At 50.9% G+C, this 19,125-nt stretch overlaps 1 protein-coding gene across 1 annotated transcript in view; it reads right to left on the bottom strand.

The window, feature by feature from the left end:
• Nucleotides 1-4,815: 4,815 nt before the first annotated feature.
• LOC127052619 (major centromere autoantigen B-like) overlaps nt 4,816-19,125 on the bottom strand; it is a 362,626-nt gene continuing 348,316 nt past the window's right edge. The window contains exon 2 of the mRNA XM_050956490.1: nt 4,816-5,628. Coding sequence (XP_050812447.1) covers nt 5,085-5,564 — 480 coding nt within the window. The 5' untranslated portion in view covers nt 5,565-5,628 and the 3' untranslated portion in view covers nt 4,816-5,084. The remainder of the gene's footprint in view (nt 5,629-19,125) is intronic.

The following is a 19,125-nucleotide window of genomic DNA, read 5'->3' as shown; positions in this document are numbered from 1 at the left end:
GAACTTACTTTAACTTTTATACAGAATAATTCGGCAAACATGTACACTGAAATTAACATTTCCTCTCCTTGTCGGTGTTACACCTGTTTTAAAAGGATGTAACTGCCGACACCTGTGGCTTTGCCAAATTGACCCACCCGATGAATAAATTGTCACATGGCAAAAATTTGCATTGAACCCAAATAATAGGTACAACCACAGTATTACAGAGGGAGTAGTGGTGATTAAAACATTCCTTATCGCAAACTGGGGATATGTAAAACTGTTTGATTCGCTTCTTCCCTAATTACCACAGAACCAGTTAAACTAGGAACAGGAGAAGGAAGAACCAAAACAAATTGGTATACGCTTATTCCATACAGACCTACCACGGACCATTTACCAAAGTCTGCCGCTGTAACATTAATTTTGAGCCTCCCTATACAGTTATAATTATTTATGGGAAAATTTAACCTTGATCTTACTGCAGTGGAAAGTTTTGCAATGAAAAGACTTCCTCTTTTACAACCATTTCCCTGCATAGACGAACTATCGCAGGAAGCTGTGGATACAACAGTACATTGAGAGCCGAGAAGGAAGGACTGTGCTGGAGTACTAATTCTGAACATGTCAGTAGGTCTTTCATGAACCCAGGGGGCTGATATATTTCCAGAAATCCACCCCATGGTACATGCTCAGGTACTTCCAATTTAACGCAACCACAAATCTGAGAACTGTCGGGCACCCTAACTTTGGTACAATTCCCAAAAGAGATTTTACTGTCTCCCACTTACATGACATTTCCGGTTTTTCTCTGCATCCCACGGGTGCAGCCTGATAGTTAGGGTAAATTTCTGAAATTACTGCTTGAAATATACCTACTTTGTTCGATCTTTCTTTGACCCACTTGAGCACACAGCACGGTTCTTCCTTGGTCATTAAAACAGAAATGGAGTCATTTTGTTCCAAAGGATCCAGGGTGGCTATGGGATCCTCTGTGGCATAATGACTCCCTGTTATACAGAATAAATGGTCACCTTCAACCAAATCAATAAACCAAACCTTAACAATGCCAAACCTTAACAGTGCCACCTATATACATAGAGAATAGGATGATTGTGGTCGTGTCGATCTAGGAATGGAAGAGAAAATACGATTAGCACAGTTAAATGGATTGATTTCCTTTCCATTCCTTTAACTGGCTGCTATGGAATCACTTTAATTTGGTCCCCTTCTTTGCTGGTATTTGAACTGATATACAGAGGCACTTGCTCTGTTTTTTATGATAACTGGACCCACCCAACGAGGACTAAGGACATGGCCTTTTTCCATATAATACCTAAACATTACCTTTGTACCAACTTCCCATCCTACATCTTTAACGTGGCTTAACCAAGCAGTAATGACTTGGTTATTAGCTTTTAGTTTGGGAGCTACTCGATGTTGAAGACTGCTGATGGTGTCTAGCAACTGTGGCATGTATAAGTCTATTTGCACCCTGGGCTGGTGCTCATCCGGTGGAACTCCTCCCACCCACCAAAGTTCAGGGGTGTGCATAATTCTCCCAGTTAGCATCTCGTGCGGTAAAAACCCATGCACAATTCTCGTAGGCCACTAGGATATATGCGAGTTTGCTATCCCAATCCCTTCCTTGCATATCTATTATTTTTCTAAGAGCAGTTTTCATGGCTCTATTAGCCTCTCAACGATAACAGACTTTGCGGGTGAGCAGCTATGTGCAACCGCTGTTTGATGTTTAAGGCCGCACACAGCGCTTTTGTGACTTCACCCACAAAAAGTGTGGTCCTCTGTCGGAATCTATTTCTGATGGGATACCAAATCGAGAAAAGGTTTGTTCCAGTAGAACAGGAATAGTGGACAAAGCTGTTGCATTTCTCGTAGGATAGGCCTCCACTCACCGTGTTAAGACATCCACACTACTAGACAATACAGGTTACCCTTTTTGGATCGAGGGAGTGGCTCTATGAAATCAATTTGAAGGCGAACTGCTTGATGGTGATACATGGGACGCTTGATGAGCCTGGTATCGATGTTTTTCTCCGCACACCAAAGACATCATTTAATATGATTAATTATTTCCTCCTTTATGTTAGGCAACCATGCCACTTTGAACACCCGTTCCAAGGTTTTGGACGCAGCATAGTGTCCCTGTCCAAGAGCTAAAGTTATTAGTTCTTTTCGTAGAATTACTGGCATAACCAGTACAGGTAATTCACAGTTTGGCGATGTTGCTATAATCAATCCCTTTTTGCCCTTATGTATCCTTGATGTTTCCCTGCTGTTAAAAGGGCTTGGAGATCTTTATCCTGTTTTTGCAGGCTCAAGATGCCATGGCCTGCTGACACATCTGGAGATAGCATCTTAACTACAGCAGCTGCAATAGGGGTTTTTTCCCATTTATTTGCTGATCCTAACCTAGCAACTTGTTTTGCTATCTGATTGGCCTGATTGTCAAGCATGGCCAGAACCGACCCCCTTTGTATGGGCTTTTACTTTCAACAAGTAGGTGTAACTCTCTCTTGATGAAGCCAACTGCCAAGCATGGTTTCAATAAGAGGCATATTTGACAGACTTCCCATCTGCGGTGTTCATTCCTCTTTTCTTCCAGATGGGAAGCAGCTAGCAAGGGCTTGAACCACTCAACTAGAAGCAGAACACAGACAGATGTTTTCCTCATGTGCTACCCCAGACGATACTGCCAGGACCGCAATTGATTGTGCAGCTTGTGCTGATGGCGTTCTCACCGTACCCTGCACCACTTGCTGTATCCCCTCCTGGATTGCAGCAAACCCTGCAACAGGATGCCCTTCCTGGTGACAAGCACTCCCATCAACTGCCCAGAGTGTTAACCCTTTTCCTGGTACTTCTTCCCAGGATGTTGCTAAGAAGAATGGAGATAGTAAGTCTAAATCAAGGTCTTGCAACGGACATTCATGCTCATCTCCTGTGGTAATCGGAGCATAGGGAAGGATTCTCGTATGGGGGATCTTCTCAGTACAAATATCCCGATTGACCAGACTTAGAGTCCATCCTGCCAGCCGGGGCAAGGATACCCGACCTTCATTAATTCTTCCAGAGATGACATATTTTACTGGAATATGGCATGTCCTCACCGCAATGAGAGCTGTGCCAGTGAGATACTCCCAACGTGTTAAGGACCATACCAGAGCGAATACCTCACGTTTGCAAGCTGAAAACCTCGCCTCCACCTCCAACTCACAGAGTTTTGGAACCATAGGCCATGGGTCTCATCTGGGCAGCTTGTTTTTGCAGCAAAACAGCTCCAGTGCTTGCTGGAGTAGTTGCCAGGTGGAAGTAAAAGGGCAGGCCTTGTTTAGGAGAGGCTCGTGCTCGTGCAGCCACTAGAGCCTTTGCAAGATCATTAAAAAGGCACCTTTCAAAATTGGCAAGTTAAATCCTAGTGAGGAAAAGACAAAGAAGCGTAAACTCTGACAAGTCAAATGAAAAGTATGACAGAGGCCAAAAACAAATGTGAAGAGCAAGTAGCCAAGGCACAACAACTAACAGCAAAGGGTTGTTTAAGTACATGGGATGCAGGAAGTCTGCCAGAGGGTCAGCAAAGCCACTAGGAGATCGGTGCTAAAGGAGCACTCCAGGAAGACCAGGCCACTGCGGCAAAGCTACATAAATTCCTTGCTTCTGTCTTCACTGCAGAGGATGCGGAGGAAATCCAGACACGCCAGCCCTTCCTTTTCGGTGACAGATGCTAGAATCAAATAATTATAGACCCATCGGGTTAGAAGGGATTGCAAAGTCCAGGGAGGGTGTTTGGGTGAAGAAGGAGGTTTGGGGTGTAGGCTCTGGGAGGGAGTTTGGGTTCTGAGTGCAGGGTCTGGGCTGGGACAGGGGGTTGGGGTGCAGAAGGGGGTACTAGCTCTGCTAGGGAGTTTGAGTGCTAGATGCAGGCTCTGGGCTAGGACGGGGTGAAGGAGGGGGGTTGGGAGCTGGGTGTGAGAGGGGGTTTGAGTGCTGAGTGCAGGCTCTGGGTTGGGACAGGATGTTGGAGTGCAGGAGAGGATGCAAGGTGGAGGCTGGGCCAGGGATGAGGAGTTTGTGGTGCAGCAGGAAGGGTGCCCTGGGGCTGGGGTGGGGAGCCAGAGGGGAGGATTCCCCTCAGGGACAAGACACTCACCCAGGCCCCATCAGGCTACTGCTCAGGAGGTCCAGCCGGGATAAGCCCCCCCCCCCCCACTCAGATTTGACTTGGAGTTACCTGGTGGGGGCGGGGAGGCTGCCATGAGCCTTCTACCTCTGCAGGCGCAGCAGCTGCCTCAGCCTGCCCCTAGCGCCGCTCCCCTGTAGCCCACAGTGGCAGTGGCCAGTGAGGGAGCACAGTGTAGAGATGCAGGGGCAGGCAGGGACGCTTGAGGGAGGTGCATGGGGGGGAGGCAGGGCCGGGAGAGGCGCGCGGGGGTGGCAGGCAGGGCCAGGGGATGCTCTGTGGGAGGCAGGTGGGGGCAGCAGGCAAGGCTGGAGTATGCTCTGGGGGAGGCACATGAGAGTGGCAGGTCGGGCTGGGGGAGAAACCCTGCCCTGAACATTGATGGAGCTGGGCCCCTCGGAGCCCTGATTTTGCTGGACTCCGGGCACCACAGGCCCATATAACTTGCTGCCTCTGGCAAGATTCATCTTGTCTAACCCCTGCCAAGATGCAGGACTTTGTGTGTCTAACCCACCCAGCTTCTCTCTTCCGGCTGGGGTCCCTTGACTGCAGCAGCTCCCCCGATGTCCTCACTCTCCTCTTTCCCTTGCATCCTTCACTTCTCTGCCTACTGGTTTGCTGGATCTCTGAGTCTATATGGGTTATATGCCCTGGCCCTGCAGCTAGTTACCCAGGCTATACTCCCATTGCCATCCGTGGGGGCAGCCTGGGCTGTGAGGGCTGCAGGTTTTGATCCCTGGTCAATGCAGGTGCTATGGCTGCTGCACATCTACGTGGTGACTCCTGCATCCCATCACCAAACTGCTGGGCCATATTCTGCAGGGTGGCCTCCCTGGCTGACATTCTGGGAACAGAGAACCCCTGCGTCAGAGAAGGAAAATGGCCCCAACAGAACACTCTGTCAATGGCTCCCAGAGACATCCCCGTGACACTCAGCTGTGCAGCCCGGGGGTTCTCCTGCTACTTCATTGTCACCACGGGCAAGAGTCTGGCAGTGGGAATGGATTATGCATCTGGCCAAGGGGGAACTGGTCATGGAGATGGAGGAGGACTTGGCTTTGCCCTCCTCGTCATCCTCCTCTTCCAAGTCGTCCTCTTCTGCCTTCTTCTCCATGACCACGTGCTCCATTCTCATGGCCAGGTCCTCCCCCTCCTCCACTTCCTCCTCTCTGGCCAGGTCCTCCCTCTCCTTTTCTGTGGCCAGGTTCTCCACCTCCTTTTCTTCCTCATCCTCCTCTGGCCAGGTCCTCTTCCTCCTGCTCCTTCTCCATGGCCAGGTTCTCCTCCTTCTCATCTTCCTCTCTGGCCAGGTCTTCTTGCTCCTACTCCTCCATTGCCAGGTCAACCTCCTTCTCTTCTTCTTCCTCCTGCATCGGCACATCCTCGTCCTCCTCCATTCCTGTGTCTTCCTAGTCTATAGTCAGGTCCTCTACCTCCTCTTCCACCTCTTCTTCTTCCTCTTGCATGGCCACATCCTCCTCCGTGACCAGGTCCTCTTCCTCCTGCTCCTTCTCTGTCATGGCCAGGTCCTCCACCTTCTCTTCTTCCCCCTGCATGGCCGTATTCTCCTCCTTGTCCTCTGTGACCAGGTCCTCTTCCTCCCGCTCCTTCTCTGTGGCCAATTCCTAATCCTCCTCCACTTCCTTTTCCTCCATAGCCAGTATCTCCTCTTCCTTCTTCTGCATGGCTACATCCTTGTGCTCCTCCATTGCGAGGTCCTCTTCCTTCTCCTCCTCCTGACCCAGATCTTCCTTGTCCTCCTCTGTGGCCTGGTCCTTCTCCATGGCCAGGCCCTCCCCTTTCTCCTCTGGAGACAGGTCCTCCTCCTCTTCCTCCTGCTCCATGGTCAGGTGCTCCAGTCCTGTGGCCAGGTCCTCTTCCTCTTCCTCCACAGGCAGGTGCTCCTATTCCTGTTCCATGGCCAGGTCCTTCTCTTCTTCCTTTTGCTCCATGATCAGGTGTTCCTCCTCCAGGGCCACGTTCTTCTCTTCCTCTACCACCTTCTTCCTCCTCCTTCTCAGTGGTCAAGTCCTCTTCCTCTTCTGTGCAGAGGCCCTCCTCCTCCTCTTCTGTTGACAAGTTCTCTTCCTCCTCCTTTACTCTTCTCCAGACACATTCTTCTGCTCCTCCTCCTCCTCCCCTTCTTCCTCTTCTGCAAACAGCTTCTCCTCTTCCTCTTCCTCTTCAGCAGTCAGGTTCTCTTCTTCCTCTTCTTCAGACACATTCCCCTCATCCTCCTCCTCTTCTTCTTCTTCTGCAGACACATTTTCTTCCTCCTCCTCTTCCTCCTCTTTTCGTCTTCTGCAGACAGGTTCTCCTCCTCCTTCTCCTCTTCTTCCTCTTCTGCACACACATTCTCCTCCTCCTCCTCTTCTTCTCCTTCTTCTGCAGACAGGTTCTCATCCTCCTCCTTGTCCTCTTCTATAGATATTTCCTCCTTCCCCTTCTCCTCTGTGTCCAGGTCTTTCTCCTCCTCTGTGGTCATGTTCTCCTTCTCTTTTATCATTAGCTCCTCCACCTCCTCCACTTTTTCAATGATCAGGACTTGCTCTTCCTGCTTCTCCTCCTCCTCTGTCTCTAGCTCTTCCTCCCTTCGTTTCCTTCTGTGTTTGGGTCTTCATCCTCCTCTGCATTTTCCTCAAGGGCAAGGTCCTTCTCTGACTGGTCTGTGGGGGTCTCTGCATCAGAGAGACAAGGGCAGAGGGTGACTCTTGCTGGGGAGGGGGAAGAGGAAGGACACGGGTATGAAGGGATGGGAAGAGCAGATTTAATATTTCCCCCTTCCATGTAAGCATCCAAAGGCAGAGAGATACCCACACTGTCCCTCCCACAGACCCCTCAGCCCATGCCCCATGGCAGAGAGATCCTCATACTGCCCCTCCCAGATACCCTCAGCCCCAGGGCCCCATTTCAGAGAGATCCTCACACTGTCCCTCCCACAGACCCTTCAGCCCCAGGCCCTACGGCAGGAGATCCCCACACTGCCCCTCCCACAGACCCCTCATCCCCACGGACCCATGGAAGAGAGATCCCCACACTGCCCCTCCGAGATACCCTCAGCCCTTTGACCCCATGGCAGAGATCCCCATGCTGCCGTTTCCCCAGACCCCTGAGGCCCAGGGCCCCATGGCAGAGAGATCTCCACACTGCCCTTCCCACAGACCCCTCACCCCAGGGCCCCATGGCAGAGAGATTCCACACTGCCCTTCCCACAGATCCCTCACCCCAGGGCCCCATGGCAGATGGGGACCTTCACTGTCCCATGCTCCCTGGGAGTTGCCCCAAAGCATCAGGGACCCACTTCCCAGCAGCTCCCCCCATGCCCCACTGCAGGGGCTGGCTCTCCGACTCCCTCTGATGTCATTGGGCTCACGTGGCTCAGGCCAGACCCCTGGGCTGGGATCCCCCCAGTGACTGCGACAGAGTGACTGGGTGTTAATGGCACCTTGCTCCTCTCCATGCCCAGGGGGTCTCCTCACCTGCACTGGAGGAGCACTCAGCCTCCTTGTGGCAGGGAGCCTCCAGAGAGTGGCTGCTCTCCCCTTTGGCACCAGTTGAGCTGCTGGGGCAGCAATCCCCCAGCTCCTGCCCTGGGGATGCCTCCTGCTGGCCCTCGTGGCTGGGCTGAGGGCTGGCCTTCCAGCAGAAGCAAACCCAGAGCTGCGTTGCCTGGCTTCTCCTGTGAGCTGAGTCCTGCCTGCCCAGATTGTACTTGGGCCACGTCCATCTCAGCCTGGATGTTGTCTCTCTCTGCTCGGTGCCAGCCCTGGGGGCTGGTTTCCTCTTGTTGAGCAAGGCCAAGCAGGACCATCTCCTGGGGTGGCCGGGGCCTGCTTCCCATGCCATGGGGATGGAGGAGCAGCTCTCTGGGGATACTGACAGCTGCCCCCCTCTGGCTCTGGGACCACCTGTGGAGCCTTCCTCCTGAGATACCTTCTCAGCACATCCATCCTGGAACTGAGCAGGGAGCAGCCGTGAGTCTGGGGCAACGCAGCATCTCATCAATGGGGCTGTCTGCCCCCCAGCTGGGGTGACTCTCTCTCATCTCATGCCCCCTGGGGGACACCTGGACTGGGATCTGCACACACTAGCAGGGCTTACCATGCAAGCTGCTCCCAAAGATCCCCCGGTGTAGGGACCCCCAGGGAATCTCATCCCTTTAGAGCAATGAAGTCAGTGACAGAGACCTGTAGTCAGTCTGGACAGGCATTGTCCTCCTGTAGCCTCAGGCCACACTCCCTCCCTGGCCTGAGAAGGCAGAGAACCCAGGTGTCCAGGCTTCACTCCTGAGCCACTGGCAACAGCATCAGGTGCCCCATTCCTCAACCCCCATTCAGCAGCTACCAGATTGAGGACACCCTGACATCAGCTCCCGACTCCTACCCCGCCTCTGCGCAGCAGACCGTGGGCAGGCAGCTTGGTCAGGGGCGGCTCCATGGGGGCAGGGGGCCAGGAGATGGGAGCAGCAGTGGAGCAGCATGGTGGGAAGAGGGGCACCCTTGCCCTGGAGGCACACAGTGGTGCCCCCCTGAGCACGGTGCCCTGGTGTGCGATTAATTCTTATTACAAAAAATAATGCAGTAATTTGGTTTGAGTTAATCACATGCATTAACTGCAATTAATTGATAGCCCTAATTGTTATGTTAGATTACAAATATTTGCACTGTACAGAAAAACGATCTACAAGTTGAAGCATGAAGGGGCATACAAATGTTTAGCATAACTGGCATGTAAATTTCTTGCAATACCGGCTACAGTAGTACCATGCAAATGTCTCTTCTCACTTTCAGCGATATTCTCCATGAGAAGTGGGCATTATCTCCTGCAAATGTAAACAAACTTGTTTATTTTTGCGATTGACTGAACAAGGAGTAAGACTGAGTGGACTTGTGGGCCTTAAAGTTTTACATTGGTTTGTTTATGAGTGCAGTTATGTAACAAAAAATGTCTACGTTTCTAAGTTGCACTTTCACAATAAAAAGATTCCAGTACAGTACTTGTATGAGGTGAATCAAAAAATACTATTTCTTTTATCTTTTCTGCGGTGTAAATATTGGTAATCAAACATAATAATATATAGTGAGCACTGTACGCTTTGTATTCTGTTTCATAGGGGCAGCCGTGTTAGTCTGTATCAGCGAAAACAACGAGGAGACCTTATGGAACCTTAGAGACTAATAAATTCCTTGGGGTATAGCCCACAAAAGCTTATTCCCAGATATATTTGTTAGTCTCTAAGGTGCCACAAGGACTCCTCATTGTTTTTGTTTTCTGTGTTGTAACTGAAATCAATATATTTTAAAATATAAAAAAAAATCCATAAAAATATGGATAATACATTTACATTATAATTGACAACCCTAGTTATTGGCTTTGGATGGAGCCCAGTGGGAAATCAGTAGAAATTCTTTCCCAAACACTCACTGTCGTTCTGAGCACTGTCCTTCTGGGCTTTTGGGTGGTGCAGTAATGGAGCTAGCGGGTGGTAAGGGCAGTTCCACATATCTCTAATCCCAGCCCCACTTCTCCTGTGCCCAAAGCCATGGCCGTGAGCCCACCCCTCTCAGTCTCAGACCCCACAGCCCCAGAAACATGACTGGCCACTCACGCTGTGACCCAGTTACAGCTATGAAGGCTCCCCAAACTCTCTAGAAAGATAGGAGTGGGAGGAACAACCACCTTAGCCTGGCAAGCAGGATGCATCCTTTCCAGTATGGCAGAGACCCTGTCCATAGGCAGATAGACCCAGCCTAGATCATAGGAGATGGCCGGGGAAGGAGGGGCAGAGGAAGAGGATGCAGGTAACTGAACATGAAAGCGAGAGAGACCCCCAGGAGGAAGGAACGAAACTCAGAACAGGGAATCACTCTCATGGATCCAACCTTCTCCTAGGCAGCACACCCAGGGCTGGTGCAACCATTTAGGCAACGTAGGCGGTCGCCTAGGGTGCTGGCATTTGGGGGGCACCATTTTCTTCAACAGTGACCGCGGCGGCCGGATCTTCGGGCACCCCGGTCACCGCCGGCATTTAGGTGGAAAGAGCTGGGGCAGGGGAGCATGGGGAGGGCCATCTGCAGCAAGTAAGGGGCGGGCAGCACACAGGGGAACTCCTCGCCCCAGCTCACCCCTGCCCCGCCTCCTCCCTGAGCACACCATGGCCGCTTCACTTCTATATCCCAGGCTTGCGGAGCCAATCAGCTTAGGCGCCGCAAGCCTGGGAGGCAGGAGAAGTGAAGCGGCTACAGCATACTTGAGGTGCTCGTGCACGGAGTAGGGGTGAGCTGGGGCAGGGGGAGAAGTGCCTCAGAGCGGAGAGTGGGGAGCTGCTGCAAGGGGGGCACCTCAGGGTGGGGGCACGAGGGGGAGGGCGCAAGGTGGAAGTTTCGCCTAGGGTGTGAAACATCTTTGCACCGTTCCTGAGCACACCACTGCTGGCCAGAGAGATGAACAGTCCCCACAAATGGCAACATCATCTCCCTCAAATCCACAGCTAGTCAGGACACTTTTGCGGGGGGGTTGTTTTTTTCTAAAGAAACCCAAACCTAGCTAACGGGAAGTCCCTCCCTGGAGCCAGGGGGGCGGTGACCAGAGCCCTCCCCAGACCAGACACATCTCACAGACAGTGACAGCTGCTCCACTCCCAGCTGGACAGGTCTTGCCTGGCATCAACAACGCTTCTGCTCTCACTCGTTTTCCATCTCACTACTGGGCTGGACTCTTTCCCCTCTTCCCCTCCCTCTTCCCCCCAACCGCCCCCCCCCACTTCTTTCCCCTTGGTGCCAAACACAACACAAGAAGCAAAACCAAAAGTGATCATCACAATCTGCTGTGATGGCTAGGCTCTCCTTCTCGCATCGCCCACACCCCAGGGCTCTACCCTGAACCCCCTTTGCATGATGTTGTCACAGCTACAATTGGAAAGCAACCCACTGCTCCTCCACCCAACATAGTCACTCTGCACAAGAGACTCTTGTCCCTTCCACTGGTCTTAACCCCACAGAGCCTCAGGTCCAGCTAGGATGCACCTTCTTTTTCTTTAGTACTGGGGCTCTCGTCCTCTCCTTCCTATCTCTCTTGGACTCCATCTGTGGGAGAGGACAGGGAAGTGTTACAGACACACAATCCCCCAGCTCTCTCTGCACCCGGGGCTCACACCTGGTTGTCTCCCCAATCCTTGACGCTGTCCAGTATGTCTCCCCCCACAGAAGTAATAGAATCATAGAATATCAGGGTTGGAAGGGACCTCAGGAGGTATCTAGTCCAACCCCCTGCTCAAAGCAGGACCAATCCCCAACTAAATCATCCCAGCCAGGGCTTTGTCAAGCCTGACCTTAAAAACCTCTAAGGAAGGAAATTCCACCGCCTCCCTAGGTAGCCCATTCCAGTGCTTCACCACCCTCTGAGTGAAAAAGTTTTTCCTAATATCCAACCTAAACCTCCCCCACTGCAACTTGAGACCATTACTCTTCGTTCTATCATCTGGCACCACTGAGAACAGTCTAGATCCATCCTCTTTGGAACCCCCTTTCAGGTAGTTGAAAGCAGCTATCAAATCCCCACTCATTCTTCTCTTCTGCAGCCTAAACAATCCCAGTTCCTTCAGTCTCTCCTCATAAATCATGTGCTCCAACCCCCTAATCATTTTTGTTGACCTCTGTTGGACTCTTTCCAATTTTTCCATATCCTTCTTGTAGTGTGGGGCCCAAAACTGGACATAGTACTCCACATGAGGAGTCAAATAGTGTCAAATAGAGGGGAATGATCACATCCCTCGATCTGCTGGCAGTGCCTCTATTTATGTAAGCAGAGTCAGGATGAGCTCTACCCTGACATCTGGTGGTGAATTATGGGGAGTGTGGAAAGAATCTCAAGGAGTGTGGAAAGGAATTCCAGATATTTGCATTCGCAGACCCTCCCCACCTATGCATAAGCCCATGGCAGCCTGGGATGGTTATTTTGACAGCTGGGATCCCCAATGTCTTTGTTATTGGGGCAGGAGGAAAAAAAGTGCTGTCACCCTAATTATGTGAATGAGGAACTATGAGACTGCTTTATGACAGAAATGACTCAGCCTAAATTAAGTAGTACTTGCTAGACAAAGGACATGGGTTCCAAAACCCAGTGAATTGGGAGAGGTTGGGGACTGGTGTGTGTACCTGATGGCATGAGCCCCTGGAACACCAATTGCACATCCTCCTCTTTCCACTGTTAAAGAGTAGAGCTAATTTTGATTCCATTAGGAGTCCATCTAAAGGCTGCTGAGCTGAATTCATGTTGGACCAATGGTGCACCAGGGCTTCCCTACTATGAGCTGAAATCACGAAAGAGCTGGAATTTCTGAGCTGAGAGCACTGAGTGCTGTGCTAACTAGTGGGGGAGCCTGAAGACCTATCACTAAGCGGCTGGCAGAGTGGAGCAGTTTGCAGCATGTTGGAGCAGCCCATGGAACAGTGAGCGGAGTGGAGTGGTTTGCGGGGATGGCTGGAGTGGCTCGTGGGTTGGCTGGAGGAGGGGCACAGCTGGTGAAGTGGAGCTGGTTGTGGTGAAGGCTGCAGCAGAACTCCACGGAGAGGCGGAGCAGTTAGCCTTGGCCCACGTAAGGTGCCCCTTACCACTCTGTGTGGGCCCCACCACTCTGTGTGGCCTCCCCCCATTTCCACCCAGGCTGAGAGGGGGTAAAACTCTGCAGAAAAACTTTTGAACTCTGGGGTGGCACTGACCAGAGACTTTTGGGTTGTTGGACTTTGGAGTGATTGGACTTAAGATCCTAAGGGGGAAAGGACATTGCCAAATGTACTTGGAGGTGGGTTTTTGCTTATGGTTTGTGTTATAATCCTGTTTGTGGTGTTTCTCCAATGTGATGCCGCATTGTTTCCCTCCTTTATTAAAAGGATTTTGCTACACTCAGACTCCGTGCTTGCGAGAGGGGAAGTATTGCCTCCTAGAGGCGCCCGGGAGGGGGTGGTATGTAAGTGTCCCAGGTCACTGGGTGGGGGCTTGAGCCGGTTATGCATTCTGTTATTGAAACGGAACTCCTGGATACTGAAACCGGCCCTTGTTGCTGCCAACTCAGAGGGGCAGAAGGGTTACAATTTTGGAGTCTTGTCTGGGATCCCTGGGTCAGTACCCCTCGCAAGCACCTGTTGAGTGTTCCACTGTATTGGGAAATAATTGTGTCTATATTGTGAGGAAATTACTGTTTGTGTAATGGCTAATATGTCGGGTTTGTTGGGCCCCAGTCCTGCAGCCTCTAGCTCAGGGGTGGCAGCTGCAGCCTATGATTGGGCAAAAGCACTGGGGCATATATTGGAAAAGATTATGTTGGCCTATGCTACGTCAAATTCTTGTCTTAAGTTAAGGTTATTTGCTGAGGAAGAGAGTTTGAACCCTGGTTGGAGCATACCACTGAAATGCTGCGGGAGTGGGCCATACCCGATGTGGAAAAGCGGGGATGTCTAGTAGAGAGCCTTAGTGGCCCAGCATTAGATGTAATTCGCACCCTGAAGCTCATTGACCCCGGGGTCAGTGTGAAGGACTGCCTAGAGGCCCTTCATAATACCTTTGAGAGCGTAGAGGGCCCTGAAGACAGTTACTGTAAATTCCTTAATTCCCGACAGCAAGAGGGTGAGAAAATTTCAGCCTATATACAGAGGCTGGAGAGACTGCTTCAGAGAGCTGTTATGAGGGGAGAAGTGACTGCTGAGCAGATGGATCAGACCAGACTGGCTCAAGTTGTAGGAGGGACTCAGTATCAGAACCCGATCCTACTTCATCTCCGACTAAGAGAAGGGCAGGAACATCCCTCAAGTTACTCCCAGCTGATAAAGGAGGTCAGGGAAGAGGAAAAAAGGCAGGCTGCCAGCGAGTGTTGGAACTCCCAAACATTGGAACCAGCCAGCACAACGTCACTGCAAATGGCCAGTGTACTGATGGTGAGCACCACAGAGGAACTTGCCCAACAAATGCAGGTCCTGACGGAACGGATAGCTGAGCAGCAAAGCATCATTGACCGAGCTAAGATTTCCAGGAATAAGGAGCCTCAGACTGTGACAATGGAGAAGTCAGTATTTAGAGCCACCGTCCCACCCCGGCGAAGGGGGAAAGGACAATTCTTTTGCTACCGGTGTGGTCAGGATGGGCACAGTGCTGCTAACTGCCGTAAGGAAGAGAACCCCTCCTTAGTGTATGAAAAGCTGAGGATCAGTTGGGAGAGATTGAGTAGCTACCAGAAGGTCTGGGGACGGAGACCACCTAAGCCTACAGGATTTGAAGATTCCCCCAGAAGATACTGTCCAGCTGGGATCCCTGCAGGACTGATAAGGCCTCAAGCAGAGGTCATGGTGAGGATTGAAGGGGCGGAGTGTAAAGCCGTGCATGACACTGGATCTTAAGTGACTATTATATTTCAGTCATTCTACCAGCAGATGCTTTGGCACCTGCCTGTACAGCCACTGACTGGCATTGGTCTGTGTGGCCTCAGCATGGATGAATATCCCTATCAAGGGTATGTCATAGTGCGCCTGGAATTCCCAGAGGAGGTTGCTGGGGTAAGGGAAGAGGTAGGCACAGCTGCCTTAATATGCTCTGACCCTAAAGGGACCTCTGATGTGTCTGTGCTGATAGGGACCAACTCCAGTCTCTTCAAGGTGCTCGCGGATTACTGCAGACGACAGGCTGGGGACCAGTACCTGAGTACCCTGATGATCCATGCGCTTTGTGCTGAAGCCTATAGGAAGATTGAGAGCGCTAAAAAGGAGACATCTGAGCTACCGACTGGGGCACTGAAGTACATGGGCACAACCCCCTTAGTAGTGCCTGCAAGGGTAGAGCAAGAAGTGCTTGTTATGAGTACCAGGCTGAAAGGCAGTAGAGGGGCATTAGCAATGATAGAGCAGCTGGTTGAAGGAGAGCTCCCAGAAGGAGTGCTGGTCCCCAGTGGAGTCATAACCCTACCTGCTGAAGCCCAGGAAAAGATGACTATACTGATTGCTAATGAAACAAGTAGAGATGTTGTTGTGAAGCAAGGACAAAAGATAGCAGACCTCTTCGAGTCTGAATCAATTGTAAAACCCCAGTGTGAGACTCAAGTTCCAACAATAGACCCAGCAAAGTTTGACTTTGGAGATTCACCATTGTCCAAGGAGTGGAAAGATCGCCTGAGGAGGAAACTTTGTGAAAGATCCAAGGTGTTCTCATTGCGTGAGTGGGATGTGGGATGTGCAAAAGGAATAGAGCACAACATCAGACTACATGACTCTCGACCTTTCAGTGAGAGATCTAGGAGGCATGCTCTCTCCGAGATGGAAGATGTGCAACAACATCTTCAAGAGCTGGCTGCAAATGGCATCATTACAGAGTCCCGCAGCTCATACGCCTCACCCATTGTGGTGGTCCGTAAAAAGAATGGGAAAATCCAGATGTGTATTAACTACCACACCCTAAACCGCCGTACTGTGGTTGACCAGTACACAATGCCTCGAGTCCAAGATGCCTTAGACTGTTTGCTGGGAAGCCAGTGGTTCTCTGTGTTGGATCTTTGGAGTGGATACTACCAGATCCCTCTGGGTGAAGAAGATAAGGAGAAGACAGCCTTCATCTGCCCATTAGGGTTTTATCAGTTCGAATGCATGCCCCAAGGGATTTCTGGAGCACCTGCCACATTTCAACGTCTTATGGAGAAAGTTGTGGGAGACATGAATTTACTGCAAGTGTTAGTTTATTTGGATGACCTGATTGTGTTTGGAAGAACTTTGGAGGAGCATGAAGAAAGACTTCTTAAAGTGCTTGATAGATTGGAGGATTATGGTTTGAAGCTTTCAATTGACAAATGCCAGTTCTGCAGGACCTCGATGAAGTATGTGGGTCACATTGTGTCCCAAGAGGGTGGGAGTACTGATCATGATAAAATAGAAGCACTCACTACATGGCTACGTCCAAGCAACTACAGAGAACTCAAGAGCTTCCTTGGGTTTAGTGGCTACTACCGCAGATTTGTGAAAAACTATGCTACAATTGTAAAACCCCTCAATGATCTTACCAGGGGATATCAGTCCAGCAAGAACAAATCTAAGACCAAGAATAAGGGGTCTTCCGTGCAGAGACACTATGGCCCCTTCGAACCCTTTGGGACACAGTGGAATGAGAAATGTGAAAGGGCTTTTCGAGAAATCATTACTTGCCTAACTCATGCCCCAGTCCTAGTCTTTGCTGACCCAAGCAAGCCATTTATCCTGCATACTGATGCCAGGGTCTGGGAGCAGTACTGTACCAGGAGGTGGAAGGCAAGCATAAACCTGTAGCCTTTGCCAGCCGAGGACTGTCTGATAGTGAAACCCGCTATCCCACCCACAAGCTGGAGTTCTTGGCCTTGAAATGGGCCATCACTGAGAAATTTCGAGATTACTTGTATGGGGCTCAGTTCCAGGTGTGGACAGACAACAACCCACTGACTTATGTGTTAACAAGTGTAAACTGGATGCTACAGGGCAAAGATGAGTGGCCGCTTTGGCTAGCTATGACTTCAGCATTCAATACCGATCAAGGAGAAGCAATGTAGATGCAGATGCACTGTCCAGGCGTCCACAAGCACCAGGAGTTGCTGTGAAACCCACGGATGGAGTGAGAGCTATTTGCAGTGTGAGTCGCCGAGAGCCGGAGGCCCATGACAGCCTTCATGGATGTGTTGCTGAAGCTTTGGGCCTGCCCCCTGAATGCATGCCTTCTGCTTCAGTGAACTATATTGCTTTGGACCAATCTCCCTTGCCCATGCTCAATGCGGCTAACTGGCAGGAAGCCCAACTGCAAGATATTGACATTCGTGATACACTACTTGCCAAAAGGGAGGGGCGAGGCCCAGCTGTGGTTGTCCCACCTACCCCAGAGGGCAAACTACTGTTGAGAGAACGGACCAAACTAAAACTGATTCTGGGAGTGGTACACCGCATGACCACAGACCCTCTACAAAAGCAGCGGAATCAACTAGTGCTACCGAAAGAGTACAGAGCCCTGGCCATGGGGGCCCTGCATGATGACTTTGGACATTTAGGGAAGGAGAGGACCCTGGAACTTATCCGCAGTAGGCTCTATTGGCCCCGGATGGCTGAAGATGTTCGCAGGAAATGTGAGACCTGCGCTCGATGTGTTCAAAGGAAAACTCTGCCCACGAGGGCTGCATATCTGAAGAACATCACCAGCAACAAACCTCTGCAGCTGGTTTGCATTGATTTCTTGTCTTTAGAAGTGGACAAGAGGAATATTGGGAACGTTCTGGTAGTGGCCGACCATTAAACACAATATGTGCAGGCATATATATCCCACACGTGATCAGAGGGCCACCACTGTCGCTCGAGTACCATGGGAAAAATATTTCTCAGTTTATGGATTCCCAGCCCGGATACACGCGGATCAGGGACGAGACTTTGAGAGTCCCCTTCTGAAGGAGGTGCTGAGGATAGCAGGAATTAAAAGGTCGAGGACAATGCCTTATCCCCTGAAAGGTGACCCTCAGCCAGAGAGGTTCAACCGAACCCTATTAGATATGTTAGGGACTTTGCGGCCAGAGCAGAAGGCAAGCTGGAGCCAACATGTTGCATTTCTGGTGCATGCCACAAAGAACGATGCTACGGGAGTCACCCCATATCTCTTAATGTTTGGGCGAGAACCAAGATTACCATAGACCTGTGCTTTGGTGTATCAGAGGATGGCGATAGCTATGAAACCCATCAGCAATATGTATCCCGACTACAAGAAAAGCTGTGGGATGCTTATCACTTAGCTACATCTGCAGCTCGGAGGAACGCAGACTGCAACAAACATCGATATGATGCTAGGGTGCGTCTGCAAGAGCTCCAGCCAGGGGACAGAGTCCTGCTGCGAAATTTGGGTATTGCTGGCAAACACAAGATAGCTGTCAGATGGAAGGCAGTACCTTACTTGGTGATGGAAAAGCTCGGAGACCTGCCAGTCTACAAGATCAAACCAGAAAAGCATCCAGGGCAGACAAAGACCGTGCATAGAAACCTTTTCCTCCCTGTGGGGGAATTTGTAGGCACCCCTTATGAGATGGACCACAACAGGGCAGCTGGGCAGAATAAAGGTACTGTACCAAAACTGCCTTCCAACGTGGACAGCCGGCCCCCTGCAGCTAACCTACCCCTACTCAGCACATCTGACAGTGAGTCTGAAGAGGAAAACACAACCATGGTGTATCCTGGGATGAAGACAAGATTTCAGTCTCGATCAGCTGAATCAAAAGAGAGCACCTTCTCTTCCGCCCTAAACCCTATGGCAGAAATATTTACGCCCATTCCTGACACTCCGGAGCCACTGGTGGGACCCCCGTGTGATGACGTACGCAGGTTATTGGACAGTGGCGACATACAGATGGAGGATGTCCAGAGCACCTCCAACCCTCCACTGTAAGAACTAGAAATGCAGGGGCCTATGCCAGTATCTGAGGAGAACTCACAGGAAACCTCCCCATTCGTCACTCGAGAGGATGTCCCCCCTACCACAGCAACAGAGATTCTCAATAGCCAAGACAGGGTAATAAGACCAGTGAAACGGTTAACTTGCGATGCACCCAGGGTGACTAGTGAGGAGCCTATACATTTAGCACACAGGTTTGTGGAAGCAAAAGTGGGCTATCTGAGGCCCTTTGGAGGGGACCAGTGAGTTGCTATAGTAGGGAATGTGATTTGTCAGGACGAAAAATTCTCGGCTGGGGGGAGGATGTAAGCAGAGTCAGGATGACCTCTACCTTGACATCTGGTGGTGAATTATGAGGAGTGTGGAAAGAATCTCAAGGGGTGTGGAAAGGAATTCCAGATATTTGCATTGGCAGACCCTCCCCACCTATGCATAAGCCCATGGCAGCCTGGGATGGTTATTTTGACATCTGGGATCCCCAATGTCTTTGTTATTGGGGCAGAAGGAAAAAAAGT

This window comes from Gopherus flavomarginatus, chromosome 5, assembly GCF_025201925.1.
Source record: "Gopherus flavomarginatus isolate rGopFla2 chromosome 5, rGopFla2.mat.asm, whole genome shotgun sequence".
Lineage (NCBI taxonomy): Eukaryota > Metazoa > Chordata > Testudines > Testudinidae > Gopherus > Gopherus flavomarginatus.
This window is presented reverse-complemented; position numbering and strand designations above follow the sequence as displayed.